Below are 25,012 nucleotides of genomic sequence, written 5' to 3'. Positions count from 1 at the left end.
GTTGATCTTCTCAACCCAAATAAGGAGGGAAAAGAACGCAATCAAGAAGAGGAGGTGCTACGAACGAGAAGATGATACGATAAATAAGACGAAAAATAACAAGAAACGTGGAAAATAAAGAGCAAAACGAAACAATGACGAATGAAGATTAGATATAATAACAGGATAAAATATACAAAGGAAGAAAAAAGACGAAGACAAAAGAAAAATAGACACAAAAGCACGGAAGGAAGTAGAAAAGAAAGGCGGGAGAAAACGTTGGGGTCCTAGGAGAAAAAGAGATGGACAGAAGGAAGAGAGAGAAGAAATAGTGAAAGGGGAAAGAGGGTGAGAAGCAGAAAAGACGAGAAAAAGGAGAATCCGACGAAAAATCAGAAGAATTAGAAATTATGAAGAGGAAGAAGAGACGAAGGCGACGATGAAAATAAGGGATTCAATGCTCACTTCAGAACAGGACCGATAGACAGCTCTTTTCTCCCCCAAACAAGATGAAGGTCTCGGGTTCGAGAAGGGGGGTAAATTTGCCCCCTAATCCAGAACACCAATCCTATACATGTCCCAGGACCTTCTCAGATTACATGGTGATATTCACCTATAGATCTTCAAGTCGCACACGCTGGGCGTGTCGTGTTACTGAAGACATTAGATCACTATTGGGTGACGTGAAACATTTCCTGAATCATTAAAGGCTACACCGCACCTGGGAGTTTGCTATTCTTCTGCCCTCTGGCCCCGTCCCTGGTGACAAAAAGCCTCAAATGACACCAGCATGAGGTAGATTATGTGGTTGGGAAGAATGATATCGTTGTGGTGTATAAGAAGTGTCACGGCAGACGTTTCGTGATGTACAGAAGTTACGTGATTTACAGAACATTATTCGATCTCGGAGTACTGCAACAAAACCTCAGCTGAAGTCAAAATTCTACAAATATCCCCTTATCCAAATGTGAAAATAAACGCTTAGAGCACTGAAACAAAACACAAGTCGAATTCAAAATGCTACAAAATGTCCCGCTATCCAAAATGTAAAAGCAACGGCTTGATCATCTTAGCGAGCGTTGAATTCAAGAAAACAGAGCAAAACGCTTGCCTCTTTATCACGTGTAACATGGAAATGAAACAACATTCTCATGGCATAAGAAATTCATACGAATTTGCAAGGCTGAATACTAACAACCATCTAGTACATAGAAACGTTTAATGAGGCAAAAACCATGATTTGCAGCACACACCATCATGAATATTGAGGCATGATAATGAAAACACAAATCAACGATATACATATCGGAAAAAATAATTCTAACAAATCTTGCAAGACATCGTTCCAAGTTGTCCTTCAAGCAAGTTCCACATGTAGTTTTGATTATGCGGACATCAGGTATAGTTAAACGAAACTACAAAATTCCGACCATGAACCAGGACTTTAATAAATTGTTAGCTTAACTTAAGTTGACAAGATACACAAGACAAAATAAACAGAGCCAATCTCAGAATACTTCTTCCGTGTACACATATGCTATTTCTATATCATTATACTTTGTCTTCCATAGCAGTACATTGTATATAAAACTTGCATTGACAATCATTACTTGGCAAGTATGTTGCATAATCAGCATTCAGAAGGAACTGCTATGTGCCGTGGAAATGCTCTGATAACAACTTCTTTTAAATAGTTTGATTTTCTTTCTTTTATTTACAAAACATCTTACAAACAGTGGCTTTGTACAATTTACACGCTAATACCGTGGCTAGTACGCGGAGGTGTGCACGGTGAAAGTGGAGAGAATATTCAGGTATTTACAGGTACCGTTGACTGGTTTAGTAATGACGTCAGTCACTGGCAGTGGTCATAAGTTCGTCGTAGAGGGCGTAACGAAACAGTCGTGCCTCGAGGGTTATGAGTCGTCAGCTGTAAATGAATGAAATACACGTAGATATAAGAATCAACTGTACGAGCAATACAATAACACAACAAAGTAAAATAAACACATCGAAGGTGACACTGATTCTTCAAGAACGGAAATAATCGGGAGCTATAGATTTGCAACGCGGACGTAAAGACGACTATTGCGTTGGCCGTTCTCCACTCTCCCTGCGTTGTTTTGCCAAGTTGCTTTAGATTTTGCAAAGACGCAGCACATACAAAGGAAAATGGCGACCCAAAACGATCATTGCACCAAGTAGCTCTCTGTGTCGTGAATTTGAGCGGACTCTAAAAACTCGACGACGACGCGAGATCGATTCTAATGAGCGGTATTGCGCACGCAGAAAACAGTTCTTTTTTCCCCTCTGAATATCGCAAATCTAAAGCTCCCTAACAATGATTATGGATCACATAATAACGTCGCGGAGGTATCAGAAAATATTAGATGGGAAAAAACAGAAGAGAGAAGAAGAAGAAAGAAAGAAGAAGAAAACGAGAAAGAGTAGAAGCAGAAGATGAAAAAGAAAGTGTAGGAATAAAAGAAGAAGCTTAAAAAGGAGAAACAGAATAAGATAAAGGAGGGAAAGAAAAAGAAATAGAATAAGGAGAAGGAGAAGGAGGCAGATGAGGAACAAAACAAACCCTCTGATATGAGATCAGTGACAATGGCACCTCAAACCATGACTATAAAAGCTAATAACAGTGTCAAAGCACATCATGACTCTATCTTTCTCTCTCACCATAGCGACAACGTGTGACGCGGGCACGATACACGGAGATGTAGAGATCACAGACGACCTCGTTGTTGGCGTAGTCCGTCTCGCCCACGAGATGGTCAGGGTTCACGTCAATCTACATGAAAACGATGACGATCGAAAAACTGCACTCTCACCATCACTACACACTATGTGCACAGATCATCTGTGCGACATCCAGTAACTGTTGTATTCTTCTTATTGGCTTGATATAGTATAACAAGCCGTTAATTTCCCAGAGCACCCAATATTTTTCCTCTCCCCAACAAAATCTTTAACAAGAACACAACACACTAAAATTACGTAACTCGGAGTCATGTAGGAGAACGTTTCTGAAACCTATACAAACGAAGGCCATTTTACTGTAATACATTGGTGATGTGATGTGAGTAATGATTTTTGTATTTCATAATTCATATTTGTTCTCTACGCCTTGAGTACATTAGTCATGTGGAATTTGCGCATTATAAGAACCTGTATTACTAGTATAATTATTATTATTTGTACGTCATTCATCACATTATGTCTTACACGATAAGAAATGTGCGCAATTGTTGTTTTTTGTGAGACTCACCCTGAACACGTACGACCCCGACGGGACTCGCGTGATGTCGATCCACTGGCAGTCGAGGTCGTTGCGGTAGATGTCGACGCAGTTGACGCTGATGCCCTGCGCGCCGGTGTCGCAGTCATACAGCTTCTGCGCGCCACTGTCGCAGTACACGTCCTCCAGACAGAAGCTGGCCTTGTGGCCCTCCGCCACCCGCTCGCCTTCGTGGTTTAGGAGATCGTAGTGCGAGAAGACCTCCATGCTGTGAAAGTGTCTGCGAAAACACAAGGAAGGATACCAGAATATTGCACCTATGAGCCAGTTTCAAGTTAGCTCACGTACATATTGGTACAAATTATCTTTTGTTTTTCTCAGTTGGTTAGGCACTTCGCTCGTTTTCAAAGCGGCATAATGAATAAGCTTGCCCCACGTCACGGAATTCGTGTTCAAACAAAAAATGAACTTGCGTATAACTGTACTATAAACCAGGTGACCAGAATAGTCCGTAAATTGACACTTCGGCAGACATCCATTCTATTGTTTTGTATCGAATGAATAAACAGCCCTTTTCTATTGGTATTGCCAAATACCACGCTAAGGGTTAAATGAATAATCATCACAGCATGGATGCTTATCTCAGTGAATTCAAAAACGAAAACAGAAAGTGGGCGTCAAGACGATATTTCAGCGTCGACATGAAATAATTCACCTTAAAACAACAACAACAACAATTAACAATACAACATCCAGAATGGAGAGACAGAAGAAGGCCATTCAAAGGAATTAACCTGCTGATAATGTTAAGCACTTTTTGTATATTTTGTTATCGCCTACCTGTGACAGGCGTGCCACTCCCAGCTCGACCGGCCAAGCACGGGCCGGAACTCTTCCGTGCCCCGGTTCATGATGGCGCTGGAGAACCGTAGCAGACGACGCACGCCCCTGACGTCCTCCACGGAAGATAGGCAGCCCTCTTCCGCCGCGCACTGGAGAAGGTAAGTCGGCCAGTCCTGCAGATAGACGGACGACTGAAGAACGTGCACGTCTAGCAGCACGTCGGGGAGAACTGCGCAACAAGACAATTATAGACACACATAATTTGAGAATGTTCAGCTGATGTAAACCATTCAGGTATTGACGATGTCATCGGGTATGAAGGAAACCACAACCCAAAGAGCAATGTGGATCGAGTGAAAGCAGCAATATTGGTAGAACACATCAGCGAAAGTTTGAGGAAAATCGGACAATCGATGCAAAAGTTATGAATTTTTAAAGTTTTGGTGTTGTAATGACTAGATAAGGAGACTACTAGAGTTCATGACGTCATGTGTGGACAACAATATAAAGAAAATATAAAGAGAATTCCACAAAAAAAATTACATATTCCATCAACTTGATACTGACATATGTTAACCCTAAAGGGGCCGGGCTTTTTTGGCTATGCTCAGGCCGGGGGGGGGGGGGGGGGATGGATTCCGCCCCCCATAGAGAGAAACACTTAACCCTACAGGGGCCGGGCTTTTTTGGCTATGCTCAGACCGGGGGGGGGGGGGGGGTGGATTCCGCCCCCCCCCCCGAGATCTCGGCCATCAGAGGTGCGATCGCGATGAAATTTTGCATGCATGAGACCCGCGTCATAATCTACAAGTTTGTGTCATAAGATTTTTTGAAACAATCAATTTCTAATTTTAATTAATTAATTATGCAAATTAAGCTCAAGGTGATATTTTAGCCTAATTAAAAGCATTGAGACTCTAATTTTTGATCTGTAAATCTGTTTTAGCATATTCAACAATTGTACATCACAAAAACTTCCAAAACTCATTTCAATTCTTATGTATTTTATTGTTTTCAGAATTTCTTATGTATTTCTTTGTTTTTCAACTTTTGTTTTCTTTGTTTTTTCATTGGAAATTGTCACTGACCACTTTTCTACCATAATTAGCACAAAATCAATCAATGAAAGTGATTAATTGTAAAAATAATCAGGTTTTTATGCCTTTTATGACAGAGCACTGTTTTCCATAGGAAATGTACACAAAATCACAAAATTGTGCCCGTTTTGGGGCGACATTCCGTTACAAAAATGGGCGTGGCTTCGCAAAAGTATGCGCGGACGTTGCAAATTTGGTCTCAAAAGTTGCGCGAGACTTGAACGAAGAAAGTCAAGAAGCCTCGCGACGAGGCGTTCTCGCGTTACAGAATTATAGCGCGAAACGTCGAGGGGGGGGGGGCGGATTCCGCCCCCCCCCCCGGCCCTTTTAGGGTTAAGGGTAGTTATTATTCGCCCGGCTTTCTGAAAGTGGTTTGTCAAATGCTCTTTCATTACTCTAGAATAAAAGTGAAAACATGTTGAATTTTCTTTATATTTTTTTTGTATTGTTGACCACACATGATGTCATAAACGTAAGTAGTCTCGTTATCAGTGGTTCCAACATCAAAACTTTTAAAGTTCATAACTTTTGCATCAATTGTCCGATTTTCCTCAAACTTTCACAGATGTGCTCTATTATTAAATGTTGCTGCTTTCACTCAATCCACATTTCTCTTGTGGAAATGAGAAAGAGATGATAAGAGTTATGGAAACCTGTGCCAGCTTGCGTAATGCATTAAACATTTTTTTTTTTTCACACCAATCAAGGCTGAATTCAATAGAGATAATTTGTCCGTTTCACCGTGCTGAGAAGAAATAAAGAAGAGAGAGGAAATTGGAAAATAAAACAAATATAGATACACAGGATGATGAGATGACAGATACTCGTAATATGAACAATCTGAAGTGATTTTGTCATTAACGCAATTAGGCAAGACATCTCTTGTTACGAAGGTAAGACCAAAAAAAAAAAAAAAAAACCAGTCTTCTGACTAAGAGGAAAAGTAAACAACTAGAAAGAAGAAGGTGAATGAGTACTAACACTAAGCAGCAAGACAAAAACTGGAAAATTTTGTCGAAAATTGGAAAATTTTGTCAGTATGGCACTGTAATCATCACTTGAAATATTGTTAACTCAAGCATTATCTGCACCAGTGTGAAACGAATTTGACAACCTAAGAAAAAAGAACGAAAAGTGAAAGCGAAGACCGAGTGGGTACTGCAAGAAAGTTGCAATTAATTGCAACTCGACTTTTTTTTTGCAACACCTCCAAGACTTACTATTCGCACATAGAACACCCGCTTTGAAGTCGCTCGTACACGATCTATTTGATGTTAGTAAATACGGACACTCCAAGAGCGACCTCTCTTGTCCGGTGCAATTCAGCTGTGTGATGAGAATTGGAGCGGTGGCCCGACCCATGTACCGCGTACTCTACAAAGAAAAAAAGAATAGGAAAGTCGAGGGATAGATGAAAAAACAAAACAAAACAAAACAAAACAAAACAAAACAAAACGCCATATGAAAACATAATGCTGTATAGGAAAACATTCTAATTCACAAGCTATTTAATGGAATAATCAACCAAATGACAGGTCACCAAAACATTGATTAAAGGGATCGTATAGTTTTGGTTGAGACCTAATTTCAAGTTTCTAACACTTTTTGTGAGATAATGAAAAACCTCTTATGAAACATGAAAGAGCATGTAATTCTATGAGGAATTCAACGTTTATTTGATGAAAATTGGTTTTGAAGTGGATGAGATATCCAAATAAGAGCAATTCTAATCAAGTGTGGGACCCACACTTTATTACGATTGCTTTGGTTTACTTTGTTTTTTGATGTTTCAGTCATTCCAAACCCGATTTTCACCAATTAAACTTTGAATTCCTCTTAAAATGGTATGCTCTATATTATTTAAGTGTTTTCTTGGTATCTCACAAAAAGTTACAAGCCCAATTCTCATCTCCTCCAATACTGTACCATCCCTTTAACATGGCTATGGTTGCTCTCAATGCTTTGGTGTCTTATTTTCAGCTCTATTAGAGCAACGGGTGCTTTGATTAAAAATCTCTCAACGACGCACGTTCTCCGTCATAGCACGAATTACCTATTCACTTCTCTGCCACTAATGCCAGGCTTGGGATCAACACATTATCTGACTTGAAAGACAGAATTTTAATTCATCTTGCAAAATCAACATTTATGTTTAAGCGTGGTCAGTCCTAACATAATAGGGACGACGCATTATATTTCTACTTGGCGAGAATTATCTATAACTTCCCTTAGACTGTCAACCGAACGGCTGTATCGTCTCACCTTCATGGGCTGATGGGCGTAGCCGAGGCCGAGCTGTCTGCAAGCCACCATAGAGTCAGCCATGTCCCAGGTGGGTCCGCCGCACACGTGACCCCACACGCCGTTCAGGCGTATCATGACTCGGCCTTCGGTGTCGAAGCGGCCAGACACAAGTCGAATCTGCATGGGTACGAAAATTCATGAGAGATAAACGACTAGGCAAGCCAGTGGCCTGATACTAAGAAGAATATCTTACGCGAGAAAACATGCAGTTAGATTACCACCTCCAACAAACACCATAGAGAGAAACACTTAACCCTACAGGGGCCGGGCTTTTTTGGCTATGCTCAGACCGGGGGGGGGGGGGGGTGGATTCCGCCCCCCCCCCCCGAGATCTCGGCCATCGGTGGTGCGATCGCGATGAAATTTTGCATGCGTGAGACCCGCGTCATAATCTACAAGATTGTGTCATAAGATTTTTTGAAACAATCAATTTCTAATTTTAATTAATTAATTATGCAAATTAAGCTCAAGGTGATATCTTAGCTTAATTAAAAGCATTGAGAGTCTAATTTTTGATCTGTAAATCTGTTTTAGCATATTTAACAATTGTACATCACAAAAACTTCCAAAACTCATTTCAATTCTTATGTATTTTATTGTTTTCAGAATTTCTTATGTATTTCTTTGTTTTTCAACTTTTGTTTTTTCTTTGTTTTTTCATTGGAAATTGTCACTGACCATTTTTCTACCATAATTAGCACAAAATTAATCAATGAAAGTGATTAATTGTAAAAATAATCAAGTTTTTATGCCTTTCATGACAGAGCACTGATTTCCATAGGAAATGTACACAAAATCACAAAATTGTGCCCGTTTTTGAGCGACATTCCGTTACAAAAATGGGCGTGGCTTCGCAAAAGTATGCGTGGACATTGCAAATTTGGTCTCAAAAGTTGCGCGAGACTTGAACGAAGAAAGTCAAGAAGCCTCGCGATGAGGCCTTCTCGCGTTACAGAATTATAGCGCAAAACGTCGAGGGGGGGGGGGGCGGATTCCGCCCCCGGCCCTTTTAGGGTTAATACATGAAAGAATTTAATATCTAATGTTATGATATTCAAACCATTATGTAGTATGATAGCTGGTATGCGCCAATTGCATAACGGCTTTCACTATCAGGGATAACCAATCACACTAAAAACAATAGTTCATTTTCTTCCTAACTGAGGACATAACTGGGGTCAAACTCCATTCTTCACCACAGATAAGTACTAACACTGTTAGCTCACAGGAGTTTTGTGCTGTCATGCACATTCTGAGTATTGAGAATAATACATAAAAGAGAACAGCTCTCTCGCATCTATAACCCGACTTCACTACATCCGTCTGATCGTGAAGAATACTGATTTCAAAGTTAAATCACAATTATATTGATTTGGAAAGTGTAGTATCACTAGCCACTTCGTCAGTAATGGCTGGTATGCGAAGATGAACGTCATCATCTTGACGTTCCATCGATGATTTTCCATTCTACGTGCATTACTCCAAAATTGCTCGCTAATTCCATTGGATCCGATTAGCTACTGTGTCGACATTAGTTCTTTCGACCTGTTATGTTTCACACATTGGAATTTGACCGGTTGTGCTCATGTTGTTTTAGGCCCTAATTCTTAAAGTTACTAGTATTACATATCTATCATCATCAACATCATCAACATCATCATTGTCATTGCTATTCTTACTGTTAGTGTATAAACTAGAAGAGGATGGAAAGTTCACCTCGTCTTTGACGCCCAGGTCTGGTATATTGCACCTGATGCCTAGATCCTGAGAATGGTCGCACTTACTGCGATTGAACGCCCCGTGACTGCACTCCATGATGGAGGATTCTGTTCCCTTGCACTCCACGTCCCACAGCCAGATAGGACCCACACCTGTGCCAGAGGGTGGAGCGGAGTTGGGGGGGGGGGGGGAGGGGGGAGGGGGGAGGGGGGGGGGGGGAGAGAAAGAATGGTATCCAAATTCATAAAATTCTTTCGTCGAGATGATGGATGATTCGGTACCATTTCGAATCCTGCTCGAGTATGTACGCCCATGATTCTGTTTTCATGGCTACTACTAAGACACTAATCAATTCAGTGCCTCTTTACGTCGATGTAGGACAATTGGTCGATCAGTTGCAAAGAATAATATCGAAAATAAAAACCACTTTGTCCATCCAAGGAGGTACCTCCTTGGTCACGTAATATAATGAGGCCCACTTGTCGCAGCAGCAGTAACCAAACAAGAACATCAATATATTTTCCCAATCTCAGATCCCCGCATGAAACATCACAGTTCGATACAGTCATGGCAATTGCACTTTTCAAAAGTTCAACCAGTGATCCAATGCATGACCAGGTTCCCCCTTTTAATTGTCAGCACATGGTACTCCTGATATAACCTGTATAAGGTGTATATCAAATTCGTTTCCTATTAATTTAGTACCCGAGGGGAAACAGCTGAAATAAGACAAACAAAAAACAAACAAACCATGCTTTAACCCTGTCATCTTAGCGAACCGCCCATCTCGCTAGAACGTTAATTTCCTTGCTGCCGACGTCATTTGCTGATGCTAGCGCTATGATTTTTCTTATGAGTGTCTTTGAAAAATTTAAGAAAAGGACCATCACTGTTTTTCTATAACATTTAGAAAAACGATTCCGTATTTCCATCGAAACCTCACCTTGTCCGAAACCGCTCGCGTCTTCGATGACCTCCGACGCGGTGCCAAATCCCAGCTGTCGACAAACGACGGTAGCCGCGTCGAGATGGAACTCGTCCCCGCACACCGTGCCCCAGTGGCCGTCGTGGAAGACCTCCAGCCGACCCTCGCCGAACTGCGCCCCGGCCTTCAGGCGCACATCTGGCTTTTCCTGCAGTGGTCAAACAGCGCGTATATTATAGTAATATGACAATATTTTTGTTTATACCGATAAGGGTCTCGAAAACTTTTATAGATGGCAGGCTTGTACATTGTAATGTTTCATCTCACACGACAACAAATGAGCATGGATAATACCAGTATACAATTACTCAAATTTCATCTTTGACTATAGCTCTCCTCATCATACTGTACACGTTAAAGCCTTTGACATATTTCACTATTTCTATTGTTTTCTTCTCTATTACCTCCACCAAAGAGGATATATCTTTGCGGGCGTTTGTTTTTTATTTGTCCGTCTTCTGCAAAATATCAAACTCAAAAAGCTATGAATTGATTGGGCTGTAATTTTCAGAAAGAGTGACGGTTGATAATGACACAAAGAACAGATGATTAAATTTTGGTAGAGATCCGGAGATAGTCTGCGGAGGTCTGAGCTCTCCGAGTGCTTTTCTAGTTCCAAATTTGATTATTAAGTACTTCAAGGGAAGTTGGGAAAATGCGCATAATTCAGGATATGGAACACATCCAATTAAATGGGGTATTATAAACTACCTGTCAAAGATCATTTCATGTTTATCCAAGCATTGGGTGATTCATCTTTAGTAAGCTTTCATACTTTGAAAGAGCAGCAGGAGCACAGAAAATGCTTCTCCCACTGGTATTATTACTTATTAGGCCTATAACTACAGGTAGTAGTAGTAGTAGTAGTAGTAGTAGTAGTAGTAGTAGTAGTGGTAGTAGTAGTGGTAATTACGACATCGATTTGAAGGATTTATATCATTGTCATCAATATAAGAATAATAATAATCATCATCATCATCACTGTAGGTGATAAGAGTACTCAGTAATTCGTCGACCGATCTCTCCTGGGGCCAGTTACAGGGATTTCTTATCTCAACGGTGGGGGGGGGGGGGTGTGGAAAGGAGCCAATGGTGCTTATTTCTACCGATACCGATGGAAGGTATAATCATGTTTCACAATGCAATATTACGTATCGGTGCGTGTGTCACACGTGCACGTGGGCATTTATTTCTCACCATCTGCGAGCTTGGGACCGTGCTGTTTACAAACGGAGTGACGGCTGGTTTGGGCGCGTCCATGACCAAATGACCCCGCTCGCAGCTGACCTCCACTGCGCGCATCGACTGGCATTCCTTGTGTGACTTCATCACCGTGCGCGCGCAGGCACTGACGTTGTGCTCCTTGCCGGTGCACGAGACTTGAGTCATTAGCATGGACTTCTTTCGCTGTCCGGCTTTGCTGCAAACGAAATGAATGACCGAATTTGTTACCAATATACACACACAGTGAGTACTATGCTTTATTTATCTTCAACAGCATAATAAGCATCATAAACTTAATTAATTGGGAATGAACTCTTATTACTCTGTCTCAAGAGTGTGGCATTCAAACACTGGGCTGATACGTGCGTTTTCATTTCCCATTGAAAGATGGAGTTTAATCTTTCCGCAAATTTGCATACGGACGGGAAATGTATTTTTTTTCATGAAATCGAGAGAAGTGCTCGAATATTCGCTTTGATATAGCAAGCATAGGTTACCTCCCCTTTGTGTACAAAAAAAAAAAAGAGAGAAATGTGTTTTCACTGGAATATATAGGTACATAAAACTCTACTTGAAATTACAACTGAAACTACAACTTGAAATTTCTGTTCAAACACTATTTTCAATTTTAAGCCATTCTCGACACCCCCCAGAAAAAAAAAAACCAAGAACAAACAAACAAACAGAACAAAACACACCAAACAAACAAAGACTCACTTTGGTTTTGCTGCCTGGGCACTGAGGGCGTCCTTGAATCCAAGGCTTCCGCACAGGACGCGCGCGTCACGCATGTCCCATCCGTCCGAACAGATTGTCCTCCATTTTCCGTTCATGAACACCTCGGCGATTCCCGACGAGATTGGGTGTGGGGTGGAGTCCCCGACCAGTCGGAACTTGTACTTCTTTAACTTCTGATGTAATTACAAAATAGTAAATTGCATATTTGCCGAGACGTACTTTTGCGTTCCATTAGCAAGATGCGACATCAATTACTTTGATTATACTTCACTACCGTTCACATTAAAGTCGATAGCATTCATACTATAAAACAAATAGTGCATGCTTCTGCGAAGCAGCATTTCAAGTGTGTACGATTTCTATATAAATGCATTGATGCACCTCTTAAAATACAGCGCTGTACTGAGTCTAGGTTATAACGCATTTAGCGAGCTTCTTTTCACGTAAAGTGCTACAAAGAGCACGCAGTATCAAAGTTCACTGTAACTAGGTCATCTTCAAAGAGGATTTCCATTGCATCTCTGTTCAAGGTTAACAACTTTCCGATTGGTTTACATGTTAGTAGAAAGTCATTACCAATCATTCGACAGCTGTATTATGGTGCTCCCTTATAAGTCACGGGCGACTGATCATCGCAACCGCGTAATGAACAGCGCGGACGACGAAATTTCTTCTTATAAATTCGTGTCAAAAAGAGAAATTTAGTGAGCTATTTGAGCTTAGCCATGAGATACTTGTGAGGCGATATTGTACCTTTATAGTTTATTTGCTCGCAAATAAGTAAGTAGTATACTCGGTTTTTATCTATCATAACAGCTTTTTTCATTAAAAAAGGACAACTCATGACACTAAACGATACAAGTATGTTTTTCTGATTACTCTCATTTTACTATGGGCAACTTCCAAGAATTATTCAAGGCATTCAGGACACTTTGGCAGGAAAAAACATTGAAGGGGCTGTTGTGCCTCAGTATGGATAAGGCCACGGACTCACAACCTTCAGGAATTTCTGAACTTCGCAGATTTTATGACGACAATGGCTTTCTATTTTGCCATTTGAATACTTTGAAAATTCACCTTTTTTTTGGGGGGGGGGTCGTCTGAAACTTTCAACATCCTATAAATCTCCTCATTTTGTGTGTATGTGATTTCAATCTATTCATTAAAATAAACATGAACGTGCAATGGTACGGCATTGATGTAGTCAGTTTTCACTTGGCTCTTCAAGGTGTTAACAAAGATTAAGGTCGCAGCAGAAGACGAAGGCGATGACGAAAGAGAAGACGAAATTTGGAAGGACAAGGTAGAGAAGAGAAAAAGGAAAAGAAGGAGAAATAAAGATCATGGACACGAAGCTGGAATGTAAGAAATACGAAGGGGAGAACAGAATGAGGGATGGTTAGAAGGAGGAAAGACGGGAAGACATGAAAGAAGAGGAAGATGAGGAAGAGACAAATGTAGAAGATGGCAAGTGAAGGAGGGGGGGGGGAGCAGATGGGGAATAAAAATAACGTAAAATCGATAAAGACGAGGGTTAACTAGACAGAGCAGGTAAACAACAAGAGACCCGCGGGTCTAGCGCTCACCTGAGTATCGCAAGTTCACCTTTCACGCAGTCACTAATCTAAATTATTCACAGCTCTACTAAAATTTGACCAGGCTTCTCAAGTAGAAGATGAAAATGTACAATAAGGGCCGAAATTTTTAAAGATTCCTTCATTTGGGGGGATTGGGGGCCCCCTGGGGCCCTCTGGGTGGGGCATGGTGCCCATTTTGATAAATTGAGATCCTGACCCCCTAGGGATGCTACCTGCCAAGTTTGACGAAAATCCATCATGAGGTTTTCAGGAAGAAGATGAAAATGTACAATTCAGGCCCCCATTTGGACCTTCCCAACCCCCCCCCCCTGCCCCCAAGAGGGGCACCCCTGGATTTGCTATGAACAAACTTGAAACTACAGTCATTAATGTACTCACTCATAGTATTATCTTAGCTCTATAACTTCTGATTCTAGAGAAGATTTTTAAAGATTCCTTCATTTTGGGGGGTTTGGCCCCGCTGGGGCCCCTGGGTGGGGCATGGTGCCCATTTTAACAAATTGAGATCCTAACACCCTAGGGATACTACCTGCCAAGTTTGGTGAAAATTGGTCATGGGGTTCTCAAGAAGAAGATGAAAATGTATAATTTAGGCCCCATTAGGACCCCTCCCCACCCCCCTCCCCTGGGTCCCAAGGGGGGCACCCCTGATTCTGCCATGAACAAACTTGAAACTACAGTCATCAATGTACTAACTCATAGTATTAACTTAGCTCTATCACTTCTGGTTCTAGAGAAGAAGATTTTTACAGATTCCTTAATTTTGGGGGGTTTGGGCCCCCTGGGGGCCCCCTGGGTGGGGCATGGTGCCCATTTTAACAAATTGAGTTCCTAACCCCCTAGGGATGCTACCTGCCAAGTTTGATGAAAATCGGTCTTGGGGTTTTCAAGAAGAAGATAAAAATGTAAAAGTTTACGCACGACGGACGACGCACGACGGACGACGCACGACGGACGACGCACGACGGACGACGCACGACGCACGACGCACGACGGACGCCGGACGAAGGGCGATCGCAATAGCTCACTTGAGCCTTTGGCTCAGGTGAGCTAAAAACAATAAGAGCTACAGGGGAAAAAGCTGATAAAAAGGCGGTGAGTTGAGTCAAGATCCTAAGGGCCCAGGTTCGAACCCGAGTCTGGACTAAGCAAAGTTGTGTGTAATCATACCGTCCCCTCTAGCAAGAGGCAAAACACTCTGTCCCTCGGATAGGACATAAAATGGAGGTCCCGTGTATGAGCGAGTAACAACTCATGCACGTAAAAGATCCTGTTTCATTCATTCATCGCAAAGAGCAGGGTGCTTTGAAACCCGGTGAAGTGGTCCCACGTCACATCCAACTTAACCCCATGGAAGACCAGCTTAGCGTAGCTGAATATGGGCTATCCAGCCATCTTCTTAGATGGAAATGAACAAACAAGCAAAGAGAATGCACAAAAAGAAGACGACAAAGAAGAAGATTACGGAGGGATGGGAAAAAGGAAGAACAAAATCCAACAAAAGAAGACTGAGAAGGAGGAGAAGATGAGGATGAAGTCAGAGACGGGCGAAAAGAAGAAACAGATAGAAGAGGAGGAGGAGGTTGGGAAGAAAAGGACCAAGAAGAATTCACAAATAATGAAGAAGAAAAAGAAACTCTTCGTGTCGATATAACTTCTTACTTTTTCTGGCGGCGGGGCTTTCCTCTTCTCGTGGCTACATCTGATGCCTACATCCTCGGAGTGCGAACAGTCGTTGACACCGATGGGGCTGTGCTCGCAGGCCAGCAGGTTCTTCTCCGTCCCCAAACAGCTTATCTCATCGAGCAAAATCCGACCTGGGAGAGAGAGGAAAAAAAAAATGAACATATGCATCGTATTCATGCTCGACACAGTCTGATGAAATAACAGCTACGTACTAGGAAGTGATTAGGCGCAACCACATGCATCAGCATAGAGGGAAATATGATATCTATGTATCTTTATTATTTTTTCATGACGATGATGATAATGATAATAATAACGATGCTTTTAGTCTATAGCATTATCATGGTCTTCATCACAGACACAAAGCCACCATTATTACCATCATCATACTTACAATGTGTTTTGTTTCAGATTTAGATCCAGATTCAGATTCAGATCCAGGTGATCTAACTTTGTGTAAACCTTTAGCGAAAGCAGACAGACCTCTCCCCTCCTTTCTCCTTTCTTCTATTCTATCTCTATGCAAGTCATCCTTTCCTCCTATGTTCCTATCATGTTATGCATTATGTACGAGGGCTGCATGCAAATCAAGCAAGCCCTTCTGTGTTATTCATTGCATCGCTGATATGTTTTGTTGTACATTGTAAAGGCAATGAAGAAAGTGTATTGCTGTATATTATAAAGGCAATGAATAAACTTACTTTGCTAACAACTAATGTTTATGTATATGTATGGCACCAATAATGTACGTTACACATGTATACATATCTGCATGTGCAATGATATAACGCAGGAACTAATAAATGAAATGAAATAAAATCACATCAAATCAAAATTTTCTTGATATTGTATACATCTACTTTTATGGAAAAAAAAACTCTAAAGTTACTGTTTAATTGATAAAAGAGAAAGTTATGTACCCACCTCTTCCACGACCAAACTCGCTGGCTCCAAAGAAGTACTGCATCGCCTTCTTGTACCCGACCATTCGGCACACCACGTTCGCCGCGTTCATGCTGAACCCGTCATCGCACACCGTACCGTACGGCCCTCCATGTATCGACACCTCTACTCTACCCTCCCAAGGAGATCGTCCGGCCGCCAGCCTCGCCCGAATTTTCGGCGGACGACGCGTGGTGGGCTCCGACGTCGTCGTCGTCGTCGTCGGTGACGTGGTCGTTGGTTCCTTGGTGGGCTTGGTCGTTGGTTTTGACGTCGATTCCACCTCATCAGCAACTTTAGTCGTGTCAGGGGTCGAGGTGACGTTGTTAGGGAGGCCATGTGTGTTGACGAGGGCGAGAAAAATGAGGCCGAGGCAGAGCGGCACTGAACCTACAGAGATCTGCATTGTTCCTGCAATGAAAGAAAGGCAGACTTCAAGTCACAGGAGGGAAACCTTTCTTATCCTCAGTCATGTCATGCAATATATCAGATTCATCAGCCGTACATTTGCACGGTTTGAAAACGTCAAATTGCACAGCTTTCTTACATTCGTCCGGTGAACTGATTCAGCCTCGCTATATAGAATAGCAAAAAATCTTATCCACCCCCATGTGATATATTTACAACGTCAATTTTTTTTCCCTATTTTGTACAATATTTACCTTCTCCAATTTCTTCCCCCTTTCACTCTTCCACCTTCACTTTTTTTTTGTTCATTTCTGCCTTCCTGTTCTGCCTTCCTGTACAATAATTTCATGCATGTGATTTCCTACATGGAAAAAAGGATGGAAAATAAATGTTATACAAACTTGAACTTGAACTTGAACATTTCACTCCTACATCTAACCGTCTTCTCGTTCTCTTAACTTCTTCTCATCTTCCTTCTCCTAACTGTGTTTTCGTCCTCGATAACAGCAGCTACTACATTTTTTCTTCTATTCCTTCTTCCCTTCTTCTCCACTTTCTCCCCTTCTTTTGTTGATTCTTTCTCCTACTCTTTCTTCTTCTTCTTCTTCTTCTTCTTCTTCTTCTTTTTCTTCTTCTTCTTCTTCTTCTTCCTCCTCCTCCTCAATTCTTCTCTGTCTACTTCTTCTTTCTCCGCTCTATCTTCTCTGTACGATGGCACGACGTTTACTCCTACGACAATAATTGCTCTAGTTTAACTTTCCCCAAGGACTTAAAGGGTTATAGGGTTGTGATAGGGTTTTAGATTTATTTCATTGTGAGGATTAGAATTAGGGTTGGGGTTATGTCATGTTTTATCCGATTCTTCCCGATCTGAGAAAAATTGCCAAATCGTGGCGAGAGCGGTGTAGTAGAACAGGGGCTTTAGCACCGAAATATTTCATGGCAGCAACTATAGTCGCAGGAGAAAATGTCACGGAATCTCTATGTGCATCCTTGTCACCACAGCAATACTATGATCAGAGTGACACAGACTTCGTCCCCGCTGTCCCAAATCACTGAAATCACAACCCAACCATATCACATACACGTCGACAAAATTGAGTACTAGTTCGTTCCTCCTCCTCCTCATAAGTCAAGGATAGCGGTGACTTGTCAAGGGTAAGATGTACCTGGCTCGAACAGATGATTTTGTGAGTTGAAGGTAGCACTTGTCGTCGTCTTTCCCCCTGCCGACAGCGAAGACGACTGCACGGGTGCGTGACCGAGACACCGTTTAAGATGCCGTCGGTGAGGGACCCCTATATGACACAAGGTCAAAGGGCAAGGGTCCCTCAGGGCTGCCATCCGTGGCAGGCAATCAATTTCAAGGTTTGATTCCTCCTCGCCGTTCTCATTGTCATACGACGAGTGTTGTGCGACTCTACAAGAAGACGTTCAGTTATGACAGAGGTCTATAGCATTCCTTCACTGGTAGCATCATACCACGTCTTAAGATATCTCGCAAGTCACCGTACGTCTCAGCAGCACATATCCGTATACCTATCTATTTGTCTATATATATACACACACAAATTTGTTAATTCATACACCCCATCTATCCATCTAGAGAGAAAGAGAGAGAGAGAGAGGGTGGGGGGGGGGGGGGAGTCTTACGTTCTTGTATGATTATACACAAACGTACACTAACAACTTTGCAGAAAAGGGTCCGACAGAGTTAGGGATCATCATGAAAAGTATTTGTAGATTATAACCAAAAGGTATACAAAATCATGAAAGAAATGCAAAGTCTACAGTTTTAACTGCATGTGATCAAACTCGAGGATGTATTATTTTCCACTTCTCCGTCTTTTTTGCCTCTCGTACACAACCAAACATGTACTGCATGCAGAGAGAGTTATGATAAACAACAGAACGTGCTCACAATTAACCCTGCAGACCCTTTTTTTTTCGTAATCCACAGCACAGACATTACTAACCTGTGCGAGAAACAGGAACTTATGGGCAGAGATGGTAATAAAAAGTGGAGGGCTATAGTGAAGAAGAATGCGGTGATACACTTTCGTCATCAAAATGGTATCAATTTTTGCAAAACAGGACGCCCATGTACTCACCTTTTGACCCCGACTACCTACTTTCTTGGACAAAACGTCACGCAAAAACGGGCATAGAGGGAACGGTCATCTGCTCTTGCGAGACCAGCGTGCTGGAGCTCCCACACCGACGGGTAGAGTGGGGAGTAAGAGAGGCTTCGCTAGGGAGCTCCTAGTTGCGTACGTGCGAAGTGTCCCAGCGTTCTGAATTCTGATTTATGGACTGTTTATCAACTCCTGAGTCTTAAAAAAGTTTCTTTCATGCAACTTTCCTTTTGTTTTGTTTGTATAAGATTTAAAATTAGGATTTGCGGACGGATTTCGGGTAAAACTGGTCTGGATTTATTTTCAACACCCACGCGTCTAGACCTGGCTGGAGAACTTTGAAACCTGCTTGCTCCATTCCAGTGCGGCGTGAATCTGCGTGACGTGGGATCACAGATGTCCAGGGGAGAGAGGGAGGGAGGGTTTTCCTTTGGTTTGGTTGTCTCACGTTCTAATTACAAGCACGAGATTCATACCTTTGCGTTTATGTCGCACCAAATGGCTGCGGCGGTTGTCATAGCAACACTCAGCAAATAACCACAAAGCAGAGGGGAAATAAAATTAGCATTTGTCAGCACTGGTGTGGCAGGGCCATGCATATGGAAGTTACACAACCTTGAAACTTTTCTAGATATTGAACATTTTGTTTGAATGGAGCAAACTCTAAATTTGGATTACTTCCAAAAAAGAGTCTCGGTATGGAAATCGTCCTCTGCACCAACAACGATTGTCAGCCCCGAAAACAAATTCTTGCCCCCCCCCCCCCCCATTCAATTTCCATATCACAGCACATAGGACTCACACCTGTAAATGTAATGCAATAAATGAATGAAAAAAAAATAATTAAAAATCAGAAATGCAGTTTGGCAAGAAACTAAATAACTGCAGATATTGAGTATGAATTCCTCTACAAACTGCATTTTGGTTGGAAGATGAAAGCTTTTCTCATGGAATTTGAAGGGACTATATTTGATTGGGTGCATGTACAAAAAATATGTGATGTTTTGAGTAAAAAGAACTCGTAGTCTGGTTTTGCGAAGCCTTGGACAGAGTTTGAGCAGAATAAACCCCCTCGGAAATTTGAATGATGAAAGGGTATATTTCACTTTTTCAGGTTAGTGAAGATGAAACACCTCATTTCTCCCAGCTATTTTACATATTTTATTTTTTTTTTTGAATTTTTGATTTTCACACAATTCTCCACGGGGAAATATTTACCCGTGTGAGCCCTATAACGCCGCAGCTTTGTTTGATGGCAACGATTGTATCAAAGAATCGTTCGTTCTCTAACACTCAACTCGCGGGAAAGTCAGATCCATTGAAACTTTCACGACCCCATGACGCATGCGCAGTAGTTCCTCCATGATTTCATATTTGTTGCTGTCCAACAAAGCGAAGAAATCAATGCTCTACATCTCCGTGAACATATCCAACTACGGATTTCCAAATAACGAAAGGCGCATTCCGCAGGCGTTACACAGACTTGACCTGACCTATAATTGGACTGCCATTCGCTCTCAATACGCACACGTTTTATATCGATATGTTGTGTGGCTGGCAAAGTAAAAATGTTTTGTAACTGAGAAACTCCTGCATGGAAACAATTTTATCCGATGTCAATCAAACATTTCTCTAGCGTTTTCCTTTTTATCAATGAAACAGAGAAAAACTTGCAAGCCCACCGCAGACATACCACCCCGCTGCGTTCCAGTTTTGTCCCCTAAAGTAGCGAAAATATTTATACCGTTGCACAGGAAAATACTCAGACCACCATCCTATCAAAGGCAAAGGTGGCATGATGATTTCATCTAATTTGCATACAGGCATGGTCCACTGGGGAGGGGGGGGGGGAGGGCGAAAATCCATGCACTTTACGAAAGTTTGTATACAAAAACTTCATGTAAATTATAAATATCGGTCTAAGATAAAGCGTTATGGAATTCGAAAGTTGGACAATTACGTTCTCCCGAAAATGAAATATTCGTACTAACCCGATATGCAACTTAAAAGAGGTCATGCTGTCATGACCTATAACAAGTCTCATATTCCGCTAGACACAAATCTCCACTATATTTCCTCTTTTTGGATATATAAAAGCAAACGAAAGCAATGTTCCCTGTATTTATCAAATATTTGTTTTGTTTCAATACGCTAGTAATTATGACTTTTAAGGGCAAAAGATCAGTCGCTTTAGTTTTAACATTGTCTGAACCTGTTTTCGATTCCATTATTGTGTAAAGAGGAGTGCGAGAGTGATAAAGTTGATGACATTATGACGTCAGCTAAATTGCACATGAGGTTGTGACCAACACCGCGATTCGGTCTTAAAGGAACAAATTATGTAAATGCATATTTCCTTGTATCATTCCCTGATCATTGCTAATGTGTTTCCCACATGATAATATCAGGGTGCTACATAAGCACTTGCCCGATTGCCCAGGGCAAGCGAAAATCAAATTCGGGCAAGTGTTTTTGAACAATGAGAACAAATGCTTGCCCTAATTGGGCAAGCAAAGTTTTGAAGCCACCTTTTTTCCCCCACTTATTCCCCCAACAAACCCACAAAGTCTACCATACAGAAGCCCAAGAAACTGACTCCTTGGTGATGCAAGACACTTCATATTTCATTTCAGCAACTTTCCAAAACTTACATGAAGCAAAGTAAAACAAAAAAAAAAATGCATCAACATTTGACTAGACCAAGTTTACTTTGTTACTCCATTGTTTTGAGAATCAATATGTGCTGTTTGTTCAAAATGATTGTGTTTTATCAAGCCCTTGACTTACACAAGATTTTCTATATTACTTCCTTATATTTAGGACTTTCTTTTCGGGCAAGTAAAATTACTGTCAGGGCAAGTGTTTTGCAGTAAATTTGACAATCTGCTTGAGAGAGAGAGAGAGAGAGAGGAGAGAGGGGGGAAATGGAGGTGAAGAGGGAAGAGTGAGAAGGACACAAAACTGGTGACAAAGTACCTATACAAACTAACTAAAGAAATACGAGTGACATATAGTTCAGAAAAAAAAAATAAACAGAAAAAATAAAAATAAATGAAAATAAAAACCGCAAAGACATACGGAAATATATTCGCACGATGTGTGAACAAAGAATAAAGGAATATGGAGACGAGAACGAGAAGAGGAAAAATGGAGGGGAGAGTGAGAAGACAAATAAGTTATAAATTAATTGTAAAGAAGGCACAGCCTGTAAAAAAGGCTTTATGTAGTATTTACAAAAAGGACAAAAAATACTGGTAATCTAAACATGTGTCATTATATAACTACAAAACTTGGTTAAATTGGAAAGGACTGGTTTGGTTGTTTAACATTGATCATTCGGCCCATTTCACTATGACGTCATCATCCGTGCAATTGTGGTTCCATTTACCGTGCAATTTTGGATCCATACGATTTGCTCCATTGCACGCTCGCTGAGAGCCCGCGCACTACGCGGCAGTGTGTGTATGCGACAGCGCGCCAGCGTAAAGCGTTCAGTGAGCACTTGCACTCTCGCGATCTCAGTGTCTCTCTTGTTTCTAAATTAATAAAACATCAAATGACATGGATCTATTTTAGGCGTTATTATAAAACAAATAATAGATGTTTTTCACTCGTGTAATGGACAGAATATTTCATTCGGTGAAAGATGAAACGTTTGATCCATGCAACTCGGCTGTGCCTCGTTGAATGGATCATTTTATCTTTCACCTCATGAAATATTCTGTCCATTGCACTCATACACATTCATTATTTGTATAATAATCATCAAGACGCGACAGTTAATGGAATCTCTATTAAAAGCAAGGTCACCTGACTGTTCCCAAGTTTGATTGCACACACACACACACACACACACACACACACACACACGAATAGACGCACATACATCCATATATATATATATATATATATATATATATATATATACAGGGCTCGACACTAACGGTGGCCCGGTGGCCCGGGGCCACCAAAAACGCACGTCGGGCCACCAAAATTTCAGAAATGAAGAATTTGGTGGCCTGTTCGGGCCACCAAAAAAGGTCGGATGTTTGCCTTTGGGCCACCAAAAATAAAAGTTAGTGTGGAGCCCAGATATATATATATATATATACATATATATATATATATATATATATATATATATATATATATATATATATATATATATATATATATTGTATATATAGGCCTATAAACAAACACACACACAAACTGATAAACAAAATAAAAACAAGAAAGAAAACAACAAAAACAAAACATAGCAGTTCTGGAATAGGTATGTTCTTGAATTCCTACCACCAAAACAAACAAACAAACAAACAAACGAACAAAAAAATACCGGCACATGAGGGATGCCAAATTTCCCTTACCGAAATCAGGGTGATTACAAGAAAATAAAGTGTGATACATTGTACTTGCGTGTTACATGTGTCTCAGTAGTGGAAAAAAAAAGAAGTAGAATAAAACAGATATGAAATACATACCCCGATAGATGAAAATATATCTAAATAACGAAATAGCTATGCTCAATAAATACATTAATACCCGAAGTTGGGAGATTTTCGTATTCTATTTTAAGGATATGGGAAGAGATATCTAAAAAAGTTTGATGATGGCCTCCTGCCGAATCGGGTAGCTTTGCACCTTTGCTTTATGCATTACCTAAAGCCAATGTGAAATTTGTGAGTTTATGAAGTCTCCACCACGTCTCATTTGCACATTTGGTTGCTACTAATTTTACTGATATTCGTACAATCATGTAGGATTTAATATTTCCTGAACTATCTTAGTTTAGGTCCAGTTTTGATGAAACCATTCTGTTTCGTTTGATTTCCCTAAATTCATTTACGCCGACTTGGAACTTCATTTCAGTGGTAGAAAGGTCACAAATAACCTCAGATTCACAAACATTGGAAGTGGATCTAGATGTAGAGAAAGTGTTCCCCAGGAACGCTGTATTGAATGGTGTTACATTGTACAAAGTAGAGATTTTGAGCAGTGATACGGTGAAAGTGAAGCTGATGTGTTGCTTTAAATCTGCTGTTTATCTTGCCCACATTGAGAGTTGCAGACATTTGGAGTAGCTTCCCATTCAAGCGAGTGAAAGCAGTGCGACGGTAAACGGAAGGCTCATCGCAGGTTTGTCATGACAGTTATATCAAAACACCAATTCGATTGCAGGAGCAGCAAGATTTCTATAGCGGAAAGTGAACACCGGAAGTCTGAGGAGGAAATTGTCAGTACACGTGTGGGGCTGTGCGGTGAAACTTACCTGCTACAGAGCCGTCTCGAGTATGTAGGCATGGAAAGTTCCATGGCAACAAAGTGTAAATAATCCAAACATTAGTGAACCGGTTCCTATCATGTAGACAGGGTATCAAAATGTTAATGGCGGGTGAAGAGAATAAAAATCAACCCTAAAACTCATCGAGGCATTATAAAGGTGTTTTCCAACTCTTCCAACGTGAAGTTATACAGAATCAAGACAAATAGAGAAGAGTATAAGGTGCGGAAGTTTGAAAAAAAAGTTCTTTTTTTATATTTGTTGTTTTTGTTTTGTTGTTGTTGTTTTTTATGTATTGCTTTTTTGTTTTACTATGTCATCCAGCCACGAGCTTATAGCTATAGCTTTTACATTTAGGTCACTTCGGCCGTAAGAAAAACAACTTCCTGTTTCAGAAATTTTTGAAAGTGGAAAAGAGATTCATCTGGTTGGTAGTATAAATAAATTTTATGAATTTGAGTATAAATAAAGCAAATAATTCCTTAGTCATAACCAAAATGAGATGGAAATTAACTCTAGAGTCTTTGAAACAACGCAGACAAGACACACATTGTGCGCAGGTCCAAGAAAGTCCTCACATCTACAGAGGAAGCGTCTAGACAAGGCGCGAAAGTCTCTGGAGGTAATTTCCATTTTGTATTCGTTGTGACAAAAGAAATTATTTGCAGTAATTTTTGAGAGCGAAAAAAAAAAAATATTGCTCGAATGACAAATACACCTCTCCACAGGAAATTCGTTCTTATTTAAGACTGTTGGGATGAACATCATTAAACGCAAATTAAGGCCAACATATTTCTTACTACAAATTAGTACTGTACTACTCTCT

The 25,012-nt window shown here is 40.9% G+C and overlaps 1 protein-coding gene across 1 annotated transcript; it reads right to left on the bottom strand.

Moving 5' to 3' along the window:
- Window positions 1–682: 682 nt before the first annotated feature.
- Window positions 683–16,765, bottom strand: LOC140241959 (lysyl oxidase homolog 2A-like). Its single transcript, XM_072321705.1, has 12 exons — window positions 16,342–16,765; window positions 15,394–15,548; window positions 12,113–12,306; window positions 11,369–11,591; window positions 10,130–10,319; window positions 9,184–9,338; window positions 7,426–7,584; window positions 6,384–6,537; window positions 4,064–4,295; window positions 3,254–3,503; window positions 2,665–2,776; window positions 683–738 (listed from the first exon to the last, which is right to left on the bottom strand). The coding sequence occupies exons 1-12, from the start codon at window positions 16,763–16,765 to the stop codon at window positions 683–685; spliced, it is 2,304 nt and encodes a 767-aa protein (XP_072177806.1).
- Window positions 16,766–25,012: the final 8,247 nt, after the last annotated feature.

The sequence above is a fragment of the Diadema setosum genome, chromosome 18 (genome assembly GCF_964275005.1).
Source record: "Diadema setosum chromosome 18, eeDiaSeto1, whole genome shotgun sequence".
Classification (NCBI taxonomy): Eukaryota; Metazoa; Echinodermata; class Echinoidea; order Diadematoida; family Diadematidae; genus Diadema; species Diadema setosum.
This window is presented reverse-complemented; position numbering and strand designations above follow the sequence as displayed.